Raw genomic sequence first — 23,221 nt, 5'->3', positions numbered from 1 at the left:
CTGCCTTACTGTCAGGAGGAACAATACTTAGGGTTTCCTCTTCTTGAGTACTTATTATATGCTAATTACGAAGTCAGCTCAGGGTAGCTTCATAATTCTATGAGGGGGGCTTATCACTCTGTTTAACAAGTGAGCAGAGCCCCAGGCCTTAGAGGAGCTGCAAGTCTGGGCAGGAAAGGGCAGAATTTTGATTATCAGACCTGGGGCATGATGTCCGGGGAGGGGTCATTTAGGCCTGACCCGCCCTCCAGAAATGCACAGTCCGATGTGAGAGGCAAAGACCTAAGGAAATAACCTCGGTCTAGTGTTTGAGGGAGAGCTCAAGGGACTGTGGAACCCAAGCCTGGACATCAGAGAAGACCTCCCCAGAGGAGGAGGTGAGGCTGAGCTGAGCCCTGGAGGAAGAGCGGAATAAGCCATAGAAAAGGGAAAGGGCCAGGCATTCCAAGCAGAAGGCCCGATGTGTGCCGGGGCCTGGCAATGAGAAGCAGGGTGGCCTAGAAGGGAGGTGGGGGAAGCACAAGCAGAGAGTAGGCTCAGGCAGACCTCAGGAGCCACATCAAAGTTTCTATCTATCCTGAGAGCCGTGGAGTCACAGGCTATGGCCTGGAACAGCCGAAGTCCTTCCTCTGCCAGGTCAAAACTGACCTGATGCCTGCCTCACGTGGCTCACAGGCTGCTACGGAGGAAGCCATGAAAACTGCCAACACAGGGTGATGCGAGGCCAGAGGAGAGGCCCTCACTCAAGCCCGGGGAGGTGGTGGAAGGCTTCCTGAAGGAGGGCTCTGAAAGATAAGGAGGTATTCCCCAGGCAGATAGGATGGGGAATGGCAGTCCAGACAAAGGCCCTGAGACAAAGCCATTCCGTAACCGGGTGACCTTGAACCCTCTGACCCTGTTTCCTCCTTGGCAAAGGGGCAAACAGTGCCATTCCATAACCAGGTGACCTTGAACCCTCTGACCCTGTTTCCTCCTTGGCAAAGGGGGATGCTAACAGTACCTGTTTCACGGTCGTGCTGGGGTAGGATGAGTGGCCCAGCTCCGAGCCCATAGCCTACTCAGTATCCCCTGCTTGCTGAGCCACTTGGGAGCGTGGGGTGGCCTGGCGTGGCGCGGGGCGAGCATCTGCTCTCCACACACAGGCCGCTGGAGTAACATGTACAAGCTGCCCTACAACTGGATCGGCACGGGCCACGTGGTGTACCAGGGCGCCTTCTACTACAACCGCGCCTTCACCAAGAACATCATCAAGTACGACCTGCGGCAGCGCTTCGTGGCCTCCTGGGCACTGTTGCCCGACGTGGTCTACGAGGACACGACGCCCTGGAAGTGGCGCGGCCACTCGGACATCGACTTCGCCGTGGACGAGAGCGGCCTGTGGGTCATGTACCCCGCTGCCGATGACCACGACGAGACCCAGCCTGAGGTGATCGTGCTGAGCCGCCTGGACCCCAGTGACCTCTCCATGCACCAGGAGACCACGTGGAGGACGCGGCTGCGGCGGAACTCCTACGGGAACTGCTTCCTGGTGTGCGGCATCCTGTACGCCGTGGACACGTACAACCAGAAGGAAGGCCAGGTGGCCTACGCCTTCGACACGCACACAGGCACCGACGCCCGCCTGCACCTGCCCTTCCTCAATGAGCACGCCTTCACCACTCAGATCGACTACAACCCCAAGGAGCGCGTGCTGTACGCCTGGGACAATGGCCACCAGCTCACCTACACCCTCCACTTCGTGGTCTGAGCCGGGACCTGTGCTCACTGGAGAGGAGTGGCCGTGGGCATGGGCGGGGCTCCGCCACAGCAACTCCTGCAGGGGGCTCCTTCAGCAAATATTTATTGGGGTCCAGGCCCGGGGCAGGTGCTAGGCATGTGGCACAGCCAGAACAAAGCTTCCTTGGCACCCGGTGGGTTACTAATCCCTTCCACTTGCAGAGCACTATGCCAAGAGCTCACATGCACAAACCCATTCAGTCCTCCAGTAGCACCTTCGGAGGGAGGGATAACTAAGCCCATTTAACAGATGAGGATGCTGAGGCTCAGAGAGACAATGCACCTTGCCTAAATAGCCTCAGTTTGGATCGGGCAGGCCATGCCGTCACAACAGCCCTATTTTACAGAGGAGACCTGACCGCACTCTGCTACACCTCCAGGCCTCTCCCTAGTCCTCTAGTTTCTCTTGTTCTCCCAACACTGTCTCCCTTCCCCGGGGCCATTCAAAAGCAGAGGCCTGGGGAGGGGGGCCTGCACTAGTGTTGTTGAAGGCTTCGTGCTGTGTACCACCCCAGGCCCCGTTCGGGCTGAACTGTTGGTGGCCCTGGGCTTCAGGCCCCTTGACTAATGTTCCTGCTCCTTGCCTTTGGCCACCCCCCCACCCGCCCCACCTCACCCTCTGTCCAACCACATTCCAAACCTCCATGGTCACCCAGCCACTGAGCAGAAACCGCACCCCGAGGAAAAATACCGGCCCCTGTTCCAAGTTCCCCTCCCTCTGTATTCATGTTTATTTTCTGTTATTCCTCCTCCGTGCTGTCATTTGTTTCTGGAGCCGCAGCTGAGAAGGCCGCGGGCAGCTGCCTGCCCGCCCCAACTCTTCCCGGGTGGGGAGCTGCGCCAGGCCCTGAGGCTCCCTCTCCACCCAGAAGTGCGGGCTTTGGCCACATACCCAGGCCATGGGACCTCTCCTCAGCCCCTCCCAGAGCCTTTGAGCCTGGGGTCCACGTTATCCTTTCTCTCTGGACCTTTGAACCCACAACCTCTATGTACTCAGGGATACCTCCAGGTCTGCCATGAGCCAGACCCTAAACCCGGGGCTGGGGTGGTGCCAGGATGAAACAGAGTCCCTCTTCCTTGTCTGTCCTGACCCAGTCATTTGGTGAAATGGCCCAGCAGGGTTTTTTTGTTTTTGTTTTTGTTTTTTTGTTTTTTTTGCGGGGAGGGGGTGCGGTGGTTGCTGGGGGAGGCCGAGATCTGAGCAGTTGGGTCCAGGGGAGGCATTGGACCTTCTGGTTGCAGGGAGGTGCTAGAGGGTTGAAGTTGGGAAGGGAGGAGAAGGGTGTGTATGGACCGGGCTTTTCCACGCTTCAGAGTCATTGGTGCCAGGACCACCCTGAGCCCGGGCCTTGAGACTAAGGATGCACAGGTGGGCTGTCCTTCCTGGTGCTGCTGGTGGCTCCTCTGAGCCTCAGACCCAGACAGACCACAGGACATAGACCTTCAAGCCTTCCCGTCATCAGCTTTGGAGAGTATTTTTAGAGCTAGGATGTTCACCAGTCCAACTCCCTGTTTCACCAAAGGAGAAACAAGCCCAGAAAGGTTTAGAGAGTAGCTTGGGGCCACGCTGGGGAACAGGACCCAGCTGATCTTCCAGAAGGGCTTTGTCTATTTCCTTTATTCTTCCGGCTTAGAGGCAGCTCTACCTGGGAAGACCATAGACTCCCAAGCACCCAATCCATCCCAACACCTTTGAGAGTATTTACTGCTGATCCCTACACCACCCCATGACCCTGCTCCCCTCATTCTGTCCCCACGCCAGCTCCTGTTTATCTGTGTATTTGAACGCCCCGCTGCCGTGTTAGGAAAAGCTTTTTGTGCAGAAGACATTTCTTTCAGGCCTTGTCAGGTGATGTTTGGTTTAAGCTGTAACTCACCCCTGAAATAAAGGGGAATGATGATAGCCAGCCAAACAAGGCCTGACTCATAGTGGAGGACACATCCAGCCTCCCCCACCCAACCGTCGGCGGGCTCCACCGAACGGCCTCCTCAGGGGGCTGCATTTCCCTTGGCCTCGGGTGTGGGTTTTACAAGACTGTGTCTTTCATGATATCACAGCCTAACCATGCAAGAAGTGTTCAGACTCCTCTTGCTCATTAGTCTGCGAAAAAGGCAAGTTAGAAAGGACGGGATTTGGGAAAATTAAAGGACAAGCAAGATTGTTTTCTGGGGGAGGTGCACCGTCCAAACCTTCACTAAGCCCCTTCTGTTTTCAGGCCTTAGTGTGGGGGGTTTTGTGGTAGATAGAGTTGTTTTCCTCACGTTACAGGCAGTCGAACTGGAACCCAGACATGGGTCACTTGTGATGAAAGCAGTTAAGTGGGGAGCTGGGTCTCAAAATCAGGTCCTCTAACCATCACCACTGACTGAGCATCAGGTGGGCCAAGCATGCCAGGTGCATATTCTTGCATCGTCACAACAGGGAAGGCCTATGCTCAGAATGCGCCCGTTTTAGAGATGAAGAAATGGAGGTGAAAGGACTTACCCAACGTCATACAGCAGCTAAGTCTGTGGCAGGCCGGGTTTTCAGGGCTGGTCAGTCCATGTTATTAGCCAACTGCATGGCACTCCAGGGGCAGCTCCAGAAGTGTGACCAGGCCACAAAACTGCATCCACAAAGGAGACCCAAGAAGGAGGTTGGGGTCAGCTTGTAAAAAGCTTTGAATGCCAAGCCAAAGACTGCCTCCAATCACATTTGGAACAAAGTCAAATATAAATTAACAGAGAAAAGACAGTCCAAGACAATTGGAATTTATTCCATTGCTGATGGGAGGCAGGGACAGGTTTTTGTCATGGACTTTATCACATTTGGCCATAGGTACTTCAAATAAGAAAGGACCTGGACTGGGGGGGGGGGGGGCAATGTTTCTTACTGACCTTGGATATGAAGGCAAAGAAAGCTGTCTCCGGTGTTCTGAACACATGAAGGGGCTTTGGCTGCCACCTTAGATTTCCCCCTAGAGATTTCTAGGCCTTAACATTGAATTTGCTCTGTCTGCAGAGGAGGGAAGGGGGCCTCTGTCTTGGGGGCAGCCCGAAAAGTGAGGCTGGGATTTTCCTGGGAATCATTTGAGTGTTCCTGAAAGTCTCTGTGTTCCAAAGCATCATCTTCTCCTTCACAGTGTTGGAAACCACTCTGGTGACAGGAGCACACAGCACTGGGTGGTTGTCAGGGAGCCTGGGTAAGAGTTAGGGAGGCCTGAGTTGGGATCTGGCTCTGCCTCTTCCATGCTGCATGCTTGGGCAGGGTAGGGACTGACAGGGGACAGATGTCAACTCCCTTTTATGGCTGAAGACCTGCAGCTTAGCACTAAGGGCAGCTGAGGACCCAGCAGCACCCTCCTAGAGCTAGTGGCGCCTTGACACACATTCTCACTGATGCACCCAGGAACCCTCGAGGTTGGCGTTACTGTTCCCCCTGACAGGTGAGGAACCTCAAGTTCAGAGAAGTTAAGAAATCTGCTCAGGGTCCTGAATCTAGCAAGTAGTAGAGTGAAGATTTGAACCAGGTCTGTGTCTCTACCAAAGCCCCAAACTCACTGTTGCTAAGAATCTTGTAACAAGTCGTGTTTTCTCTTTTGCTTTGGCTGCTGGGAACCTCAAAGTCAACTTTGGTATTACTTTTAACAATTGTACTGAGTCACCAACTGGACTCTGACTTCATTCTAGCTTTCTGCTTTAACCTTTACCCGGATCTGTTTATTTTTACTCTATTGTATTTTATCTATGTTTGTAAGTTGCCACAATGCCTTTTCTTTTGCAACAAGGTGGAATATACCTAAATAAATATGTGATCAAAAGCTCCATTTGAAAGTCTTGACTAAATGCTATGGTCTGCTTCGCTACCATAACACAAACATTTAATAACAAAAAGAAATGCTCTCCTGGGGAAAAGTATCGTGGAACCGGGGAGGTGGGCCTTGAACATGCTAGTCCCACGTTTCTGCTCCCGCACAGACCTTCCTCGTGACTGCTGCCGCGACCCTCAACCGTCTGCAGTATGGTTTACTATTGCTCTTTCAGATGATTTCGTTCTTTTTACTAAAATAATTTTATTTCAAAGGGAAGCTTAATAAGCTGTTAGCAAAAACAAAAACCAACCTTTTAAAGGAGTAATATTACAATAGTAAAAAGAAAGTCAGTGACCACCGTGCAAGGTGGCTGGAACGGGACGCTGAAAACAAGCAGCGCTATTGCCTTCTGGTGCTTACTGAGCCTGTGGTCCCTGGCCCATATTTCTTTGTGTAAAAAGCAAGATTAGCAAATGTCAGGGGGTATAAAGGACAAACCAACAGCAAGCGGACATTGACCTTGATGTAATCAGAGGGATGGGGCTGGAGGAAATAGCTTCTCCACGTGATTCAAGGGCCTTTCACCTGGCGGCTTAGGTCCCTCTGAGGAGCTCTCAAACCACTGACAGTGACACAGGTTTAGACCAACTTCCCCAAACACAAACACACACACATTCAGCTAGGCCTTCCCTCCCTAGCCTTGGCAGAGCTGGGCCCTGTCCCTGTGGCCCCTGGCGAGAACAAGAGTCCTGCTTCACCCAGAACAGACAGCCAGAAGAACAGTGCTAACCGGGGCTGATGGGCCCTGTCCCTCTCACCGTGCAGACCCTGCTGGGGCTGACGTAAGCAGCCCAAACATGGCTGGGCTTTGGGTAATCTGCATCGTAGCCTCTCCGCTCAGGCCTTTGGCCAGCCTTAGCCCTGCCTGTTCCCCACTGCCTCATCTTCTCCGGCCTTTGCATCAGCTGTTCCCTCCCCTGGCTACACTGGTAGCTTGTACCTGTGCATGGCTGCCTCCCTCTGGCCACTCACGTCTCAGCTGAAATGTCACCTGCCCAGGAAAGCGATCCCTCAAGGCTGGGTCTGAGGTTGGCCCCAGCCACATTGAGTAAGGGACAGCCAAGGCTAGATAGGGAGAGACAGGTAGAGGGCGACCTGACTAGGGTCACAGAAATCCCAGGTGTGGAGAAATGATACAGACAAGATATTAACCAGAGAGAGGGGAACATAACAAATCTGCTTTGTTTGTTCTAAATGTAGAGGAGATATATTCATAATATTTACAAATCCACTTAATGTTTGTCTTAAATGTTATAGACAAGATGTTTACCAAGGTCCCTGGTCAGTTTTCTATAAAAAACCGACCACAAAAGCCTTCAGTGGCAACCCATTCAGGACCCTTCTCACTATAGAGAGTTCCTTTTCTTTCCTTTCTGTTCTCACCTTCCCTTAATAAACTTTCACTTAACTTTACCCTTTTGTCCACGAGATTCATTCTTGGACTCTGTGAGATAAGAACCTACAACATGCTCTTTTGTCTGTTCATTGGTGGCCACTTACATTCGTGTACTTGCTTGGGTTCTGTCTCCCCTCACTGGGGTCAGAGCTCCATGAGAGCAGAGCTGTTCCTCACCATGTCACCAGCACCCAGGAGACCCCCACCAAATGGCTGCAAATGACCCAGCAATCCATGTCCGAACGTCGGGCAAGTTCATACAGGGTCTGCTGAGCAAGCCGCCCTTGGCTCCAAATATGTGACCACTGGATGGGCCACACTTCTTTCATTAATTTGTGCAGCATAAGTCAGGTTCCACAAAGAAATCTCTGGAATGCAGTTTCGGATCAGTAAGGCTGGAAAGCAGACGGGATATTCCCAGTGACTCCCTCCATCCTGCAGTTGGATGAAAAACGAGGAAACCCGGGATGCCTGGGTAGCTCAGTGGGTTAAGGGTCTGCCTTCAGCTCAGGTCATGATCCCAGCGTCCTGGGATTGAGTCCTGCGTCAGGCTCCTTGCTCAGCAGGGAGCCTGCTTCTCCTTCTGCCTGATGCTCCCCCTGCTTGTGCTCGTGCTCGCTCTCTCTCTGACAAATAAATAAATAAAATCTCTAAAAAAAGAGAAAGAGAGAGAGAGAGGGAGAAACCCATCTTCAGGGGAAAATACCAGCCTAAACACTGCTCTGCTCTGCAGCTGGGCACTTAGCAAAGAAAGCTGTAGCATCACAGTGCCGGATGCGACAGGCACTTGGCTCTGGGTCCCGATTCAGTGTTCAAGGCAGCTCAGTGGCCAACAGAGGCCAGAGGCTGTAGAGTACAGTGGGCTGCGGGGGGCGCTGGACTGACTGATCTCTGACCCTTACCAGTGTGGTTGACAGCAGCCTCTGCCAGAGCAGCAGTAAGGCTAGTGCGATTCTGTAAGCCCTAAGCGTGATGCCCAGCACACGTGGGCATTCAGCAAGTGGTAGCTACTATTGCCCTTGTGACCATTAATGCCCTGCTCCGAGGGACTGCCAGCTCTCCGTGTCCTGCACTGTGGGCTGTCCACCATGACTGACACCTGTGTGCAAGTCTCATCCCTGCCCTTGAGAGCTTGCTGGGAGGCAAGGTGCCAAAAGCAACAACACCCACTTTGTGCTCCAACAGCAGAGATCCCAGAGGCACTCCACGTGCCTTGCTAAAGAGCGTGGGCTTCTCCCAGAGCTACGGAGGGACCAAAACCTCCCAACCTGCCTCCACATTGAAGCAGAGCATCCCCTTGTCACCCTAATGATGTCATCCTCAAAGGGGACCTCTCTCTGCCCTTTTGACTTTCTTCCCTGGTTTCAAGCCCCCAAATCTCCCCTTGGCTGGCATGGAAAGGAAGAAATAAAAATAACTAACTATCCATAGGCACTAAACATCTGAGTGTGTGCTCCGTGCTGGGGGCTGTGCTCCATCCTTCCAGCATGTCCTTGGATCTTTCCGGTTACCCCACACCATAAGTACTATCACTGTCCACGTTTCACAAATGAGGAAACTGAGCCGCCCACCGCTACCTCCTGCGTTCAAGGTCACACAGCTGGTGGTGGCTGAGCTCGCAGAGTCACGATCCCAAAATGCACACCAACCTCAGCTCGTTCCAAAGCCACTGGGGAATTTTAAAGGGCGCCGATGCCCAGGTACCCCCACGGGCGGATATACCTTAGCCTCTGGTGGAGGACCGAGATGTAGTGTTTTTACAGCTCCCCAGAAGATTGTGCTGTGCGTTCAGGGTTGAGGCCCCCTACCCGTCCCTCTCCTGACGCTCAGAAAGAGCACCCTGAGCACACCGGGGTGGATCTGTCAGCTGCCAGGTTGTACCCAGATTAGCATCCTCTGCCCTGGCTGCCGCGCGAGAGGTAACAGAGAGAGCAGGCCTTAGCCATTTCTCCCCAATGGGGTGGCTGCCGCTGGGGGTGGGGCTCCTAGGGCACAGAGCACAAAGGCTCCCTCTGCCCCAGGCAGTGCCCAGACACTGCCCCGCCTACCCAGCCTGGTCTGAACTCTGCCCACGTCTGGGGCCTGCCCCTCGACCCCCCACATTCCAGCAGGGACCCCATGAGGCAGGAACAGACAGGGCTTTCAGGATGCGTGCCTGCCAGGGGGGATGAATTATTAACTAGAATTATCTGCCATGAGCACAGGGTGGCATTTCACGTGCCAAAGGTTGGCTGGCCCCGCCCTGGCCCTGGCTGCTTGGCTCCGGGGCCCTCATTCCAACTGTGCGAGGACAGAAACTTTATTCTCTTCCACAGCCAGAGGCCTCCGCCCCTTACCATCTGTGCAGCCCCCCCCCCTCAGTGATCCCCCACCCCCACCCAGGGGCCAGAGATTTCCTTCTCCAAGGCTCAGTGCAGAGCGGATTACATAAGGGTGATTCGAAAGTCAAGTTTCCCAGGTCTTTTTAAGCCAAGGATTTTACTGACAAGCAAAGTTGTTGCTGCCAAGATGTTGCCAAGATGCCAAAGTCATTGTTGCCCCAGCCTGTTCTGGCTTTTCGGCATGGGGCCCTGACAGATGCAAACAGCTGCTGCGGCCGGGATAAGCTTATTGTGGAAGAAGCCAGGGCTTTTGGAGCCAGACAGCCCTCGGTGTGAATCCCGGCTCTGCTATCTACCACCTGTGGAACTTGAGGGCTCTACTGTAAGTTTCTTACCTCAGTTTCCTCATCTGTAAAATGGGGATGATGACTTGGCCCTTCCAGGAAGGTCAAGGAGGTTGAAATGAGATAGTGGATGTGAAAAAGCTCTAAGTGGGAACACAGAGGGCACAGAGCAGGGCAAGGCACAATTTTGGTCAGGGACTTCAAAGACTGACTCAGGGCATCATCTTGGTCCTACTCTCAGAACCTCAGGTTGGGGCAGACCTGAAGTTACCATTGTCAGCAAATGTACGCATATTCTCAAAACTGACGACTTTTCCTTGCCTTATATAACAGAGCCCAGAGGGCAAACTTCTCTCATCCAGTGTGCCCACTCGGATTGATTGGTACTGTCTATGGGAGCAGCCCACCCCGGGCCCAGTGTAAGGGAGAACACTGAGAGATTGATAATGTCTGCCATGAGACTAGAAAGAGGGTGGTGTTATATATGCTACATTTTACCATTCCTATTCTAGAGCAGGGTCTAAAAATACTTCTTGCTCTAGTTTTGTCTAGGAGTGTGTGGCAGCCTCCACACTGAACTTACTGCTTCTTGTCTCTTCCCACCCTCGATCCTCAACTTCAACTGCTAGAGGGAATTTTCTAAAATGAAAATTGGTCATTTCATTCCATGACCTGTCACTGTCCTGTGGCTCCTCCCCCTGCTCTGAGGATCAAACCACACTCCAGGGTTGACGTTCCAGGCGCCCCCTGGCCTTCCCAGTCTCACCCATGGCCAGTCACTTCCAAATACCCCACCTAGAGCCCCATCAATCTGAGCATCTTCAAGAGTGGAATTGTGAGGATTCAAGGCAGCCTGGAAAGTCAGGCTGAAAACCCTGTATCCAGACTTGCAAGATTCAATCAAGATCAGAGGGGCAGCCCAAGACTCCTTGGGCATTTGCCACCAGGGAGTTTAACAAACCAGAGGGGGCTGGTAAACTTCCAAGGACCCCCGCGGTGTAGTTTGCAGGAGGCTGTCATCCTGCTCACCCCCGAGCCACACTGATGGGATTAGTCCTGAGTCGCCCCTGCAGAGGGGAATGCACCCCGCTCTCTCTCCTGATTGCCCATTCCAAGACAACTCCCTCATCAGCAAGACGCAGGATGAAGGCTTTCAGGCGCTGCTGTGTCCAAAGCTTGCTTGCCCCGGGTCCAGACATGCACAAAGGCTCCTGCCCCACCAGAGGCCAGTGGGGTTCCGCTCCATACTCCCTCAGTCCTAACGCTCATCCCCTGAAGGCAATCGGAGAATTCAACCTTTCAATTTCACAAACTTTACCCTGAGCTCCTGCTCTGGACAGGCTCAGGGATGAGCACTGGGGATTCAGAGGATACGCAATCATTCAGTGGATACTGTCCACCTCTCCAGAAACACGACTGCACTGCATGGCTGGGGAGTGAGGACCTCATAAACAAATCTCGGCGTGCTTCCGAGAGTGGGATGTTTACTGAAATCATTAAGCGAGAGTTTGAGTCTTGCGGAAGAGGCATAAATGAGTGTCTTGAAGGAAAATACCTTCTTTAAACGAGAAGAATCCAAACGGGCTTTTTTCTTTCTTTCTTTTTCTATTTAACTTTTTACTTTGAAATAATGTCGAGATTCTAAGTTACAAGAATAGCACAAAGGATTCCCATATACTCTTCCTCCAGACTGGCTGATTATTCACATTTGCGACATTTGCTTCATTGTTCTCCCTCTCTAGGTATATCTTTTCTCTGAACTGTATGAGGGTAAGTTGCAGATATGATGCCCCTTTCGCCCTAAATACTTCAGTGTATATTTCCTGAGACCATAGATACGCATATAACCATAGGACAATTAGCAAAATCGGGAGATTTAGCACTGACCTACCATTCTATCTAATCTACAGGTCTTACGCAAATTTGGCTAATCTTCCCAATGATGCCCTTCAGAGCAATTTTTCTCCTGGTTCAGAATCCAATCTGGAATTATATGTCACCTCTAATTGCCATGTCTCCGTAGTCTCCCCCAACTTGCCAAAGTTCCTCATCCTTTCTGTCTTTCATGAAGTTGCCATTTTTGAGGAGTACAGGTCATTTATTTTGTGGGATATTCCTCAATTTTCATTTGTTGGCTATTTCTTCGTGATTAGATCAGGCTGTGCATTTTGGGCAGGGCAGAAATGATTATCGTCCTTCTCAGTGCATCCTATTAAGAAACACTTGTTGGAAAGATAAAAGGAAGAAGAAAAAGAAGAAGAAGAAGAAGAAGAAGAAGAAGAAGAAGAAGAAGCAGAAGCAGCACTTGTTGGGGCGCCTGGCTGGCTCAGTTGGTGGAGCACGCAACTCTTGATCTTGGGGTTGTGAATTTGAGCCCCATATTGGGTGTAGAGATTACTTTAAAAAATTAAATCTTTAAAAAAAAAAGGAGCACTTGATGTCAAGTTGTCCTATTACTGGTGATGATTATTTTGGTCACTTGGTTAAGGTGTGTCTACCATTTTATCTACTGTACAATTACTATTTTCTCTCTATAATTCACAAGTAATTTCTAGGGGAGTACTATGAGACTATACAGATATTTTATTATTTTTTTTAAGATTTTATTTATTTATTTTGAGAGAGAGTGAGCAAGAGAGAGAGAGCACATGAGCAGGGGCAGAGGGAGAGGGGGAAGCAGACTCCCCTGCTGAGCAGAGAGCCCGATGTGGGGCTCGATCTCAGGACCCTGGAATCATGACCTGAGCCAAAGGCAGATGCTTAACCGACTGAGCCACCCAGGCGTCCCGGATATTTAATTTCCCACCAAACTTTAGCCTCTATGTTTAGATCTTGACAATTCTTATCTATATTAATTATTACTCTGATGATTATAAAATTGTGACTTAGAATTTCTGTTGTTATTAGCATTCTACTGTAAATAAGAGCTTCCAGTAGATGTACATGTATGCTTGCAAGGACCATGGGCCACCAATTCTTATCTTGTTCAGTGAGTTGTAATTCATTATTACCGTTATTTCCTGGATAACCAAACTGTTCCAGATTCGTCATTCTAGCTAGCCGCTATGGCGTTTCGCTGGAACTCTCTTCTTCATTGAGTGCTTGCTTACTTTCAAGTGCAAAAAGATGCTCCAGGCACATCTTGTACTCTCTCTGGTCTGGCTCAGAAATCAGCCCTTTCTCCACAGAGCTCTAGTTCCTTTGGTAGAGGATAGTATTTAAGAGCCAGGGGCTAGGGACGCCTGGGTGGCTCAGCTGGTTAAGCAGCTGCCTTCGGCTCAGGTCAGGATCCTGGAGTCCTGGGACTTGGGATCAAGTCCCGCATTGGGCTTCCTGCTCAGCAGGGAGTCTGCTTCTCCCTCTGACCCTCCTCCCTCTGCTTCTCTCTCTCTCTTATTCTCTCTCTTTCAAATTTAAAAAGAAAAAAAAATCTTAAAAAAAAAAAAAAGCAGAAGCAGCTAGGAGCTAGGCCCTGGGTGGGCTTATTGTTTCTAGGTTCTCTCAGTAAATACAGGCATACCTAAATATAAGTCCAGGAGTTCATCTTGCTACCTCCTAGCCCAGGCCGGTACCACAACATTCTTCCTGGCCTTCTCCATGGCTTCTATGTCAGTGAGAAGCCTGGCTCTCAATATCCTCAATGTATTTCACCTTTTACGCAATCCTCCAGTACACAGAGAATAGTTTTAGAATTGCTAATCCATGCCACTATGAAAAACAAGCCTATTAGGTAGAGTTTTCAGTATTTGTTTGCAATTTTTTAATCTTTTTTTTTTTTTTTTTTTGAGTAAGCTCTACACCCAATGTGGGGCTTGAACTCATGACTCGAGATCAGGAGTTGCCTGCTCTACCAACTGAACTAGCCAGGTGCCCCTTTAATCTTTTTGTTTTTTACTTCATAAATTTGCATGTCATCCTTGCTCAGAGGCCATGCTCGTCTTCTCTGTATTGTTCCAATTTTAGTATATGTGCTATGAAAGCGAGGACATAATTCTCTTTATCTTCAGACTGAGAGTATATATCAAAGTTCTGTATTCAAAAGTTACCCAGATTGGTTCTTTTCTTCCCTTCAGTGTGGTTTGTTATTCGTTTGAAATATAATTCAATGATTTATAAATACAGAGCCATTTCACTGGAGATTACTTCTTTCCAAGGCTTGTTTTAGTTCCCTTATCAGTAACACATAGCTAAACTTTCTTTTTCTGCTTTTTCACTTATCTTCTTGCTGTTTTCTGTTTTAATAAAGGAAATTAACCCATTTACATATATAGTGAAAGCTAATATATCTGGTCTTTTTCCTGACATTTTGTTTGTGGTTTTTATTTGTTTACCTCTTTAATATGTCTTTTTTTTTTCTTCTTTTTAAAGTAGGCTCCACGCCCAACGTGAGGCTCAAACTCAGGACTCTGAAATCAAGAGTCAGAAGCTCTACTGACTGGACCAGGCAGCCCCCCCACCCCCAACACCTCTTTAATATGAGTGGGAGAGAATTAGCAGCCCCTTTCATCTGCCAGTGCCAGCCTCTGGTCGGGAACGTAGTAAGGGTCAGCAAACGTTTGTGGAATGTTGACTAAAAGCACAACAAGAAGCTTTCCCTTGTACCTGGATAGATAGACGCGGAGGCTTTGACCTTGTGATGATAGCGATGACTATCACGGTAGTTGCCCTGAAGCTGAATAACAACGTGGAAAGTCTTAGCTGAGGGCCCGAATGTTGTAACCACTGAATAAACTATCCTTGTGATTTTTGAACACTGACTAAGAACCAGGCCTGGAGCTCTATTATCTTATTTGATCCTCACAATAATCCTATTTTACAGATGAGGAAACAGGGTTTAGAGAAGTAATTTGTCTTCACAACGAGGAAGCAGTAGAATTGGGATCTGAATCCAGACCTGACGTCAAAATCTACCTTTTACCCACCGCATGTTCCTGCGTCTACATATTCAGAGACAAACACTTTAGACAGGTAATCCCGGGAATGATGAAGCTGTTGCTTACAGGGTCAAAGTTTCCTTAGTTGGACCCAACTGCCAGCCAGTTCCCCGGAAACCCACCGCAGGATGGATGCTATTCCCACATGGTCAGGCCCATGAAGGGATAAGGAAATGCTCCTTTGGTGGCTTAGAAATGTACCACCATACAATGTCCTCCCCATCAAAGTTAAGTCGAATTTGTAAGGTTTGGCCAAAGTATGACAAAACAAACATTCTTCTGTCCTGCTGGCAGGAGTGTAAATAATGACAGGCAACACTGATAAGAGCTTATTCCGGGCCAGGCCCTTTACACCAGGGTTTCTCAACCTCAGCGCTATTGACACTGGGACTGGGTCATTCTTTGTTGGTGGAGGGGTGCTGTCTGGTGCATTGCAGGATGTTTAGCCCTCCCTCTGGCCTCTCCCCTCAGATGTTAGTGCTACCTCACCCTAGTTGTGACAACCAAAAATGTCTCCAGACACTGCTGAATGTCCGCTGAGGGGTAAAGTCACCCCCAGTCGAGAACTGCCGCTTACATGTATCACACTAATGTAATTCTCACAACAATCCTGTGAAATTGGTACATTCATTATCCCCATTCTGTAAATAAGGAAGCTGAGGCACAGATAGGCTAAGGTCTTACCTTTAAGGAGAAGTAGAAAATGGATTAAAACCCAGGCACTAGAGTCCAGAAGCCACAATGCTTCACTGTAGCGGACAGCCTTTCTGATCTGACCTTTCCCTAGAACAATTTAGGAGAATATAAAAAGAAATAAACATGCGTGCCATTTGACCCACAGTCCTATGTCTAGAACTTTAAGGAAATGTACACACAGGACGCTCATCTCATCGTTTATTCTCACGAATAGCTGGAAGAACAGCAAAGACCCATTCAGAGGGGGTCATTCTTTTCCTTCCTGTGGGCCTGCGTGCTTAAGCACTGAACTCAAACTATTATTACTTTTTCTAGAAGATTTTATTTATTTATTTTATTTTAGAGAGGGGGCAGGGGCAAAAGGTGAGGGAGAGAGAGAGACAGACTGACTCTCTGCTGAGCGCCGAACCCAACGTGGGACTTGATTGCAAGACTCTGAGATCATGACCTGAGCTGAAACCAAGAGTCGGATGCTTAACTGAATAAGCCACCCAGGTGCCCCAAAATTAATTTTTTAACCTCATAGATTATTCTACAGACATTAAAAAGGGTTATACAATATTGACACAGATAAAGGTCCTCAATATTTCACTGAATAATAATTGAAGAAAAGAGTAGAAAACCCCATGTAGACTATGGTTTTATTTCTAGAAAAGTTTTATGCACACATAACAAGGGGGAAAAGTGTTATTTGTAACTAGAGGTGACTGCAGTAGCTCTTATACTGGCTGAGAATATCACCTGATGGGATGCTCGGTGTGAGAGGAGGGCCATTCACAAAGGCCACATATTGTATGATTCCATTTATGTGAAATGTCACAATGGGCAGATCCGCAGAGGCAGAAAGATTAGCGATTGCCAGGGGCTGGGGGAGCGGGGACTGGGGAGTGACTGCCCATGTGTATGAGGATTTTTTATGGGGTGATGAAAATGTTCTGAAATAAAATAGTGATGATGGTTACACAACCTTGTGAATAAAAAACTCACTGAATTGTACACTTTTAAAGACTGAATTTTATAGTATCTGAATAATGTTTCAGTAAAGCAAATTCCGACAGAAATGCAAGGAGAAATTGACAAATCCAAAGCAATGATTAGGAAGCCATTGACATGATAGAGTCTAGCTGCCCAGGAGTCCCTGGGACTCCTGGAGGGGCATTTCCCACAATGCATGGGAAGAGGAGCTGAAGTTAATTGAGTACCAAAGAGTACTTGGACAAGATGGGGACAGCCAGGGCTGACACAGGGCTTCCATGCGCATGGATGGGTACTTACTTCTGCCATAGCTCCTGGCACTCTCCCATTGCTCTCTATGTTCAAGCCCCAAGAGCCTCTTGGATTAGAGGTTATTCCATTTAACGGGCTTTAGTGGAGCCAAAGGACAGTTTGGGGGATGATGGTCATAATCTCCACCAGCCCCCCTCCCACTCCTAGTAATCCCACAATCCAAGTAAAAACAATGTGCAACTACTGGAGGACAAACCCTTCAGCTCCCACCTTCAACTAGACCGACTTCCCCAAAACCCAATTCAAAATCACATAAACAACAAGGGGCCTTGTTTTCCTTGCATAACAAGAAGTCCCAGGTAGGGCAGTACAGAATTGTTTATCCAAAAGCTAGAGGACATCATTGAGAACCCAGATTCTTGCTTTTTTTGGCTCAACCACTGTCAGAGGTTGGTCTCATCCTCAGGGGTGCAAGATGGTTGTAGCAGTTCCAGATATCACATCCTCATCATTGGTGTCCAGAGGCAGAACAGAGTTTGGCTGGTCCTTTCCAGAAGCCCTCCTGCAGACTGTTTTTCCCTTCCTCAGAGTCACAACTAGACCGCATGCCCTCTCCCACCCCCAACCACTGGCAAAAGGATGAGGACCACTGTGATCTGCTTAGACTCATTAGAATTTATCTGAGTAAAGTAGTAAGTTAATGGCTGGAGGGGTAGACACCAGAACAAAATCTGGTTTCTATAGGGTTGGAGGAAGGGGAACTGGCTGCCAGCCATGGTGGCCACTTGGAATTCCTCCCCCAGAGGCTTTCCCTCTACCTAACATGCTCTTTCCCAATCTCTCCAGGTTAATATCACCTTTATACTCACATCAACCTGTCACCTCCTCCAGGAAGCCCTCCCTGTCCTCACTGGCTAGGTCAAAGTACCAGCACCTTCTTCACAGCTCTGGCCACAGTTGCAGCTAAATAATCACATATGTCATTCTTTGATGAAAGTCCGTCCCCTAGAGACAGATCTACCCTTTATCCCCAGGACCCAGTCAAAGCCTGGCACACAGTAGGTACTCGATAAACAGTTATTAGTTAGCAAATGCATGAGTGTGTTACAAGAGGCAGATGTGAGTTCTGGAAGATGATATCAAGAGCTTTCTCTGGGTGGTGAGATTTTTTTATTAAAATATAACACACAGCAGAGTGCTCACATCTTAGGCGTAGCTCGATGACTATATACATGTTTAAGCAGCTGGGGGTGGGTGACATGCAGTAATTTTATTTTCCTCTCTGTCCTTTCATGGGAGGTTTAAATCTTTTTCAATCTTACAAGGGGCTGAGTCATTTCTACAAAAACAAAGCCTTTATTATTATTATTATTTTAAACAAAGAAAATGTCATTTTCAACAATTGGGGATGTGGAAGGAACCCATGGGGTGCTAAGAATTTCTTCCTTCCCTTGTTTTGTTTTCCCTTCCTCCCCAATCCCCCAGCAGGAGCACCCTCCTGGAGTTTGAGATAACCTCCTCCTTCCTCCAGGGGGTAGGTAGGAGTGTTACAAAGGCCCAAAAGGTTGTGCTGGGGTCAGGATTAAAATGAGGCAAAAAGGTAAATTTTCATGACAAAAATGATATAGGTGTTTGTGTCTTACATTTCTTTTTCTCCAAAAGCAGCAATTTGGGGGATTTGAAACATTTGGCTCTTTTAATAAAGAACTGGAATTTGCTCGTAGAGATACACCCATGTTAATCATTTGTATTTGATGAAGTGTTCATTTGTTCATTCACTCATTCTTCACCAGGGTCTGCCTCTGTGCCTGGCCCGCCCTAAGTGTGGGAAACACGATGCTGGATCAGATCTGGTGCCTGTCCCCAGGGAGACAGACAATCATCACAACAACCACTTCAGAGTATGATGGGTGCACTAATGATTGCTCCGGGGGCATGACGTAGAGCAGAGGCTATCATCCCAGGGAAGGGGCATTTGAAATGGGTTTTGAAGAATTCATAGAAGTTTGCCAGGCAGAGAAGGGGTGGAAAGGCATTTCAGGCAGAGAGAACAGCTGAGCCAAAGCACAGAGGCTAAGACAGCATAGCGCATTGAGTGCAGTGGTCAAGGGCACGGATGCAGAGCTGGAATGCCTGGATTTGCATCCTGCCTTACCCACCTCTTAGCTGTACCATCTTGAGCAAGCCTTTTTCACTCTCTCTGTGCCTCAGTTTCTTCATCTATTAAACAGAGCTAATGACAGCACCTACCCCATAGAAGTCATGAGGACTAATCCAGATAAATCACCAAAGAGCTTACTCCTTTTTTTCAAAAATATTTTTATTTATTTTCTTGAGAGAGTGCTTGCGAGCATGAAGGGGGGAGGGGCAAAGGAACAGTGAGAAGCCAACTCCCTACTGAGCAGGGAGTCTGAAGCAGGGCTGATCACAGGGGCCCAATCCCAGGACACTGAGACCACAACCAAGCCAATGGCAGACGCTTAACCGACTGCACTACCCAGGCGCCCCTGGAGATAGGGCCTTTAAAGAAGTAATTAAGGTAAAATGAGGTCATTAGAATGGACCCTAATCCAGTTTGACGGGTGTCCCCATAAAAAGAGACTAGGATAAGACAAGCACACAGGGAGGACCACATGAGGGCACAGGGAGAAGGCAGCTGTCTACAAGCCAAGGAGAGAGGCCTCAGAAGGAACCAACCCTACGACACCTTTATCTGCGACTTCCAGTCTCCAGATTGTGAGAAAATCTATTTCTGTTGTTCAAGCCACCCAGTCTGCGGTGCTTCATCATGACTGCTCGACCCGACTAATAGAGTCCAACAGGGCACTGGAGGGACTTGGGGTTGACCAGTTATGGGAGCTAAGGGACAGAGAGGACAATCCGTGGATTTGATAGCAGTAGGAGGTGCTGTCACTGAGATGGGACAGGGGTGAGGGCAAAAAGGGTGAATTCTGTTCCAGGCTGGTGGGACACGGCCATGAAATGAAATGTGCTGAGGAGGAAATGCGAGCCCTAGCCCCAGCCTCCACCCACTCCCATCTCTGCACCTCGGGCTGGTAGTGTCTTGGCCCCAGGCCTGCAAAGCCTCTACCAGCCACACAGTGGTGACAGATGCTGTCACACCCAGCCCTAATGCAGCCTGGGTGGGGTGCTGCCAGCTGGGCTTTGCCTCAATGCAAAGAAGTGGAAGGAAGGGTGGGCCAGCTAAGCCACAGGCCTCAGAGATAGGGCCAAGGGCGCCCATCCTTCCAGGAAAACAGTCTGGTCACCAGGATACAGCTCGTATGTCTTATGTCACCTCGGATATGTCACCTTGCAGCTGGCCTAGCCCAAGTCACAATTTACTTGGGCACATTGGGCTTTTACTCCTACTGATGGTAAGAGTGCCTACTCCCGGCTGTCATGTGTCTCCCCGGCTCAGAGCGGTGAGGTGCCTTGTCCAGCTGGTTGCACGGGTCTGTGTCACACTGGAGTCCGCGCTCTTCAGAGCTCTGACAGCCAGCTTGGTTCCAGGTTTCCCTCAAAATGGACTTGGGCCATCTAGATCAGACTTCCACAGTCACTTCTAGAGAGGTCATCTCTGAACATGTATTCCTAGATTTTATGGTTAAGAAATCTATTTTGTTTTGTTTTGTTTTGAAGGAGGTTTCAAGGCTCATCTGCTAAAAATATTTAATGTAAGAACTTGGAAGCCTTTGGAGGCCGGAAACCATAATTACCGCAAAGTGCTCGGGTGGCACAAATGCTTGCCAATTCCTGGGCCATCTGGGGAGCCCAGGCCCTGCCCCAGAGCAGCCCTTGGGGATCCCCCCCACCCCCTCAGGGGTCCTGGCCAAAGCCACTTCCTGTGGACTAGGTCCAAGCTCAGCCCGCCTGGAAGGTGGCCGGCTTCCCAGCTGTGGTTTTTGCCGTGATGTGCTGGGAGCTGTCCCACGGTCTGAGGCCTGGTTTTGGCTAATGCCTTGCCTCCCAGGGGAGGGCTAGGGGCGAACTGGGGCTTGCATGCGGTGGGTCCTGGGTTCAAATCCCACCTCTACCTCCTAGTGGTCCATGAGACGCTTCCTAGCTATGTGGCCTTGGGCAATTCATTGTTTCCACCTGTCACATAGGGTGGTAGAAGAGTAATGACCTCACAGGCTTATGGAGGGCATTAAATGACCCGATATGTATCGAGTGCTTGGAACAGTGTCTGACACAGACTAAAGGCCCAGCGAATGTGGGATACTACTGTTACTGTGCTTTTGAGCAGGGTCCCTTCAGCTCCCTGAGCCTCAGTTTCCCCATGTAAAATGGGAGTGATATGGGGCCCTACTTCAGGGCACTGATAAACCGATTAGATGAGATGATGCAAGGAGAACATTTAGCACAGTACCTGGCAACTAGTGGATGTTCAACAAGTTACTAGCAATTATTTTTATTATCCCAAAGCCCTTCTGGGAAGCTCACCCTCTGGAAAAACTGCCCAAGAGCTTAAAGGATTGAATTAGCAAGAAGAAAGGCAAAGCCATGCATCGCAATTTCTAGAGAAAGGCTGCCGGCAGCCCTGAGGCCCCGTAAGCCCCTTGGTGAGCGGCACATGTCCGGCCCAGAGATGTGGAACGTGAGGGGCTGGAAAGCAGCATATGCTGATGCTGAGGCTGGCAGCTGAGGGTGGGGGATTCTGGGAACGGAAGCGGCTGGGAGGATGTCAGCTGTGGGGCTGGGGGACTGGGCTGGGAGAAGGCAGAATGCCAAGGCCAAGGGTGGGGCGGGGTGTGGCAGCCTGGAATCTGAGCCTGTGGGTGGGATGAGGGGCACAATTCCAATCTGGCTGGGAGCTCAGGCAAGTTCCTGCCCCTGTGAGCGGCACTTTGCTCATCTGTTAAGCGGGGCCAATGATGCATTCGATGACTCAAAGAACTATGTGCGCTCCCTGCCAGGTGCATGGTAGGTGCTCAGTCACAGGGCTGTTGCTACCTCCTGGAGGCCTAGACCAGTGCGGACAAGAAACTGGTGACAGATCCTCCTGACAATACGTGGGACAGAGCACAAGAAGAGGGTGCAGGGCTGCTGAGCCTGGCCTGCGAGCATCTTGGCTTCCCTCCTCAGCAACTTCTGCAGGCTGAGCAGACCTGAGCAGTTTCCCTGGCATCCTAAATGGGGAAGCAGAGTTCCCAGCCTAAGGGTGGGCCTGGTGATGCCAGTGGGCACTGGAGAGGGACCCTGTGGGTGAGGCTGCCCTCCCAGGGACTTTCTGTATCCCCACCCCCATGCTCTGCAAACTACTTCTTCCTGAGACTCACTGGGGGCCCTTCCTCCATCCAGCTGGTATCAGGATCGTTACACATTCCTCCCCGACTCCAGACTCCAGGTTTGCCGCGCTGGAGTTCAGCCTCACTTCTCCTGGAGCACTGGGACCGTGACCTCCAGCTGCAGGAGCCCTGATGTGAGGTGATAAAAAGCCTACATGATGCAACGAAGTGAGGTGAATGACGTAGGTATCGCGACCTAGCATTAGGCTACTACTGACCTGACTATAGGTCAGGAGAATCATCTGCTCCCAGACCACAGTTGACATGGGTAACTGAAACTGTGGAAAGCAAAACCTCAGATAAAGGATCTATTGCATAACAAAAATCTAGGACCTTGCAGCCCATGCTTGCAGAAGACACAGCCATTACAAGGACAAGGCAACATTTGAAAAAAGTGACCACACTGGGCCATAAAGCAAGGGACTGCAATCATTCTGAGCATGGCGTGACCACATGCATTCAATCTAGAAATAAAGAGACTTCCCGGGGACGTGGGGGAGGGCAGCCACCTAGGCGCCCCATCAGTCTTCGTCCTGGTAACAATGGGATGTGTGGCTATCTTGCCTGGTTGTTCTTGAGGTGTTTTTCAAAACCAGCATTCATTGAGCATCTCCTGTGTGCCAGGTCTGTGCTCTCTCTCGTGACTTCCCACCAGAATGTGGCAGGTCCCGTTATCATCCCCACTCTAAAGAGGACAAAGTGGAGGGTTGGAGAGTTCAGGAGACTTGCCAAAGCAAGTATAAAGCAGCTCAGGGCTGTAAGATTCCATTTTAATGTGAGGCTGGTACAATTGATAACCCCATTTTTCAGATGAGGAAACAGAGGCTATGGCACAAGACCAATAAGTGGTAGATTTGAACTAGGGATTTGAACCCAGGTCTAGAGATGGGTATTAAGTCTTTACAGGGTGGGAAACTGTGGCTGAGGGCTGCTGGGACTTGCTTGGGAATGCATAGCTGGGGGTGGCAGGAGGCTGAGATTCAAGCCTGAGCTTCTAGAAAGGGAAACAAGTCTGAGAGGAAATGACCACAAATGCCTCCCACCCCCACCCAGACAGGAAGGGAAGGACAATGCCCCAGACAGACTAAAGGAGAGAGCTTCTCACCCCCCCGGGCCCCAGACACAGGGGCCCCAAGGCTGACAGGCGTCCATTATCGTGAGGTCTCAGGGTTGGGGCAGCTGAGCAAACAGCAGTCCCCTGGCAACGACACAAAATGGCCATTGAGGAAGATCGGGGCCTGGGGGAGGGGTGGGGTTGCTGTGACCAGTCCCTAAGTGGAGGAGGGAGGGGCTGCCTGCAGGGCATCCCAGCCATCAACCCCCTCGATCTGTGGATGAGAAAGCTAAGACACTGGCCTGGGATCACAGAGCTGGTCAGTTCCATT

General features: G+C 49.9%; 1 protein-coding gene, 1 long non-coding RNA gene and 1 other non-coding gene across 3 annotated transcripts in view; 2 read left to right on the top strand and 1 right to left on the bottom strand.

Annotated features, from left to right (window-relative positions):
• OLFML2A (olfactomedin like 2A) overlaps positions 1-5,582 on the top strand; it is a 28,269-nt gene extending 22,687 nt beyond the window's left edge. Inside the window, exon 8 of the mRNA XM_045790963.2 lies at positions 1,143-5,582. Within this exon, the coding sequence (XP_045646919.2) occupies positions 1,143-1,747 (605 nt within the window). The 3' untranslated portion in view covers positions 1,748-5,582. The remainder of the gene's footprint in view (positions 1-1,142) is intronic.
• Positions 5,583-9,321: 3,739 nt separating this feature from the next.
• LOC148108553 (uncharacterized) lies at positions 9,322-14,152 on the top strand. The gene is made up of 3 exons (XR_015727308.1): positions 9,322-9,726; positions 13,481-13,555; positions 14,060-14,152. It is a non-coding gene; the product is annotated as an uncharacterized LOC148108553 (long non-coding RNA).
• Positions 13,569-13,675, bottom strand: LOC123788112 (U6 spliceosomal RNA). Its single transcript, XR_006778415.1, has one exon. It is a non-coding gene; the product is annotated as a U6 spliceosomal RNA (small nuclear RNA).
• Positions 14,153-23,221: the final 9,069 nt, after the last annotated feature.

Source organism: Ursus americanus, chromosome 18 (assembly GCF_024610735.1).
Source record: "Ursus americanus isolate L20-20 chromosome 18, mUrsAme1.1.p, whole genome shotgun sequence".
In the NCBI taxonomy this organism is placed as follows: domain Eukaryota; kingdom Metazoa; phylum Chordata; class Mammalia; order Carnivora; family Ursidae; genus Ursus; species Ursus americanus.
This window is presented reverse-complemented; position numbering and strand designations above follow the sequence as displayed.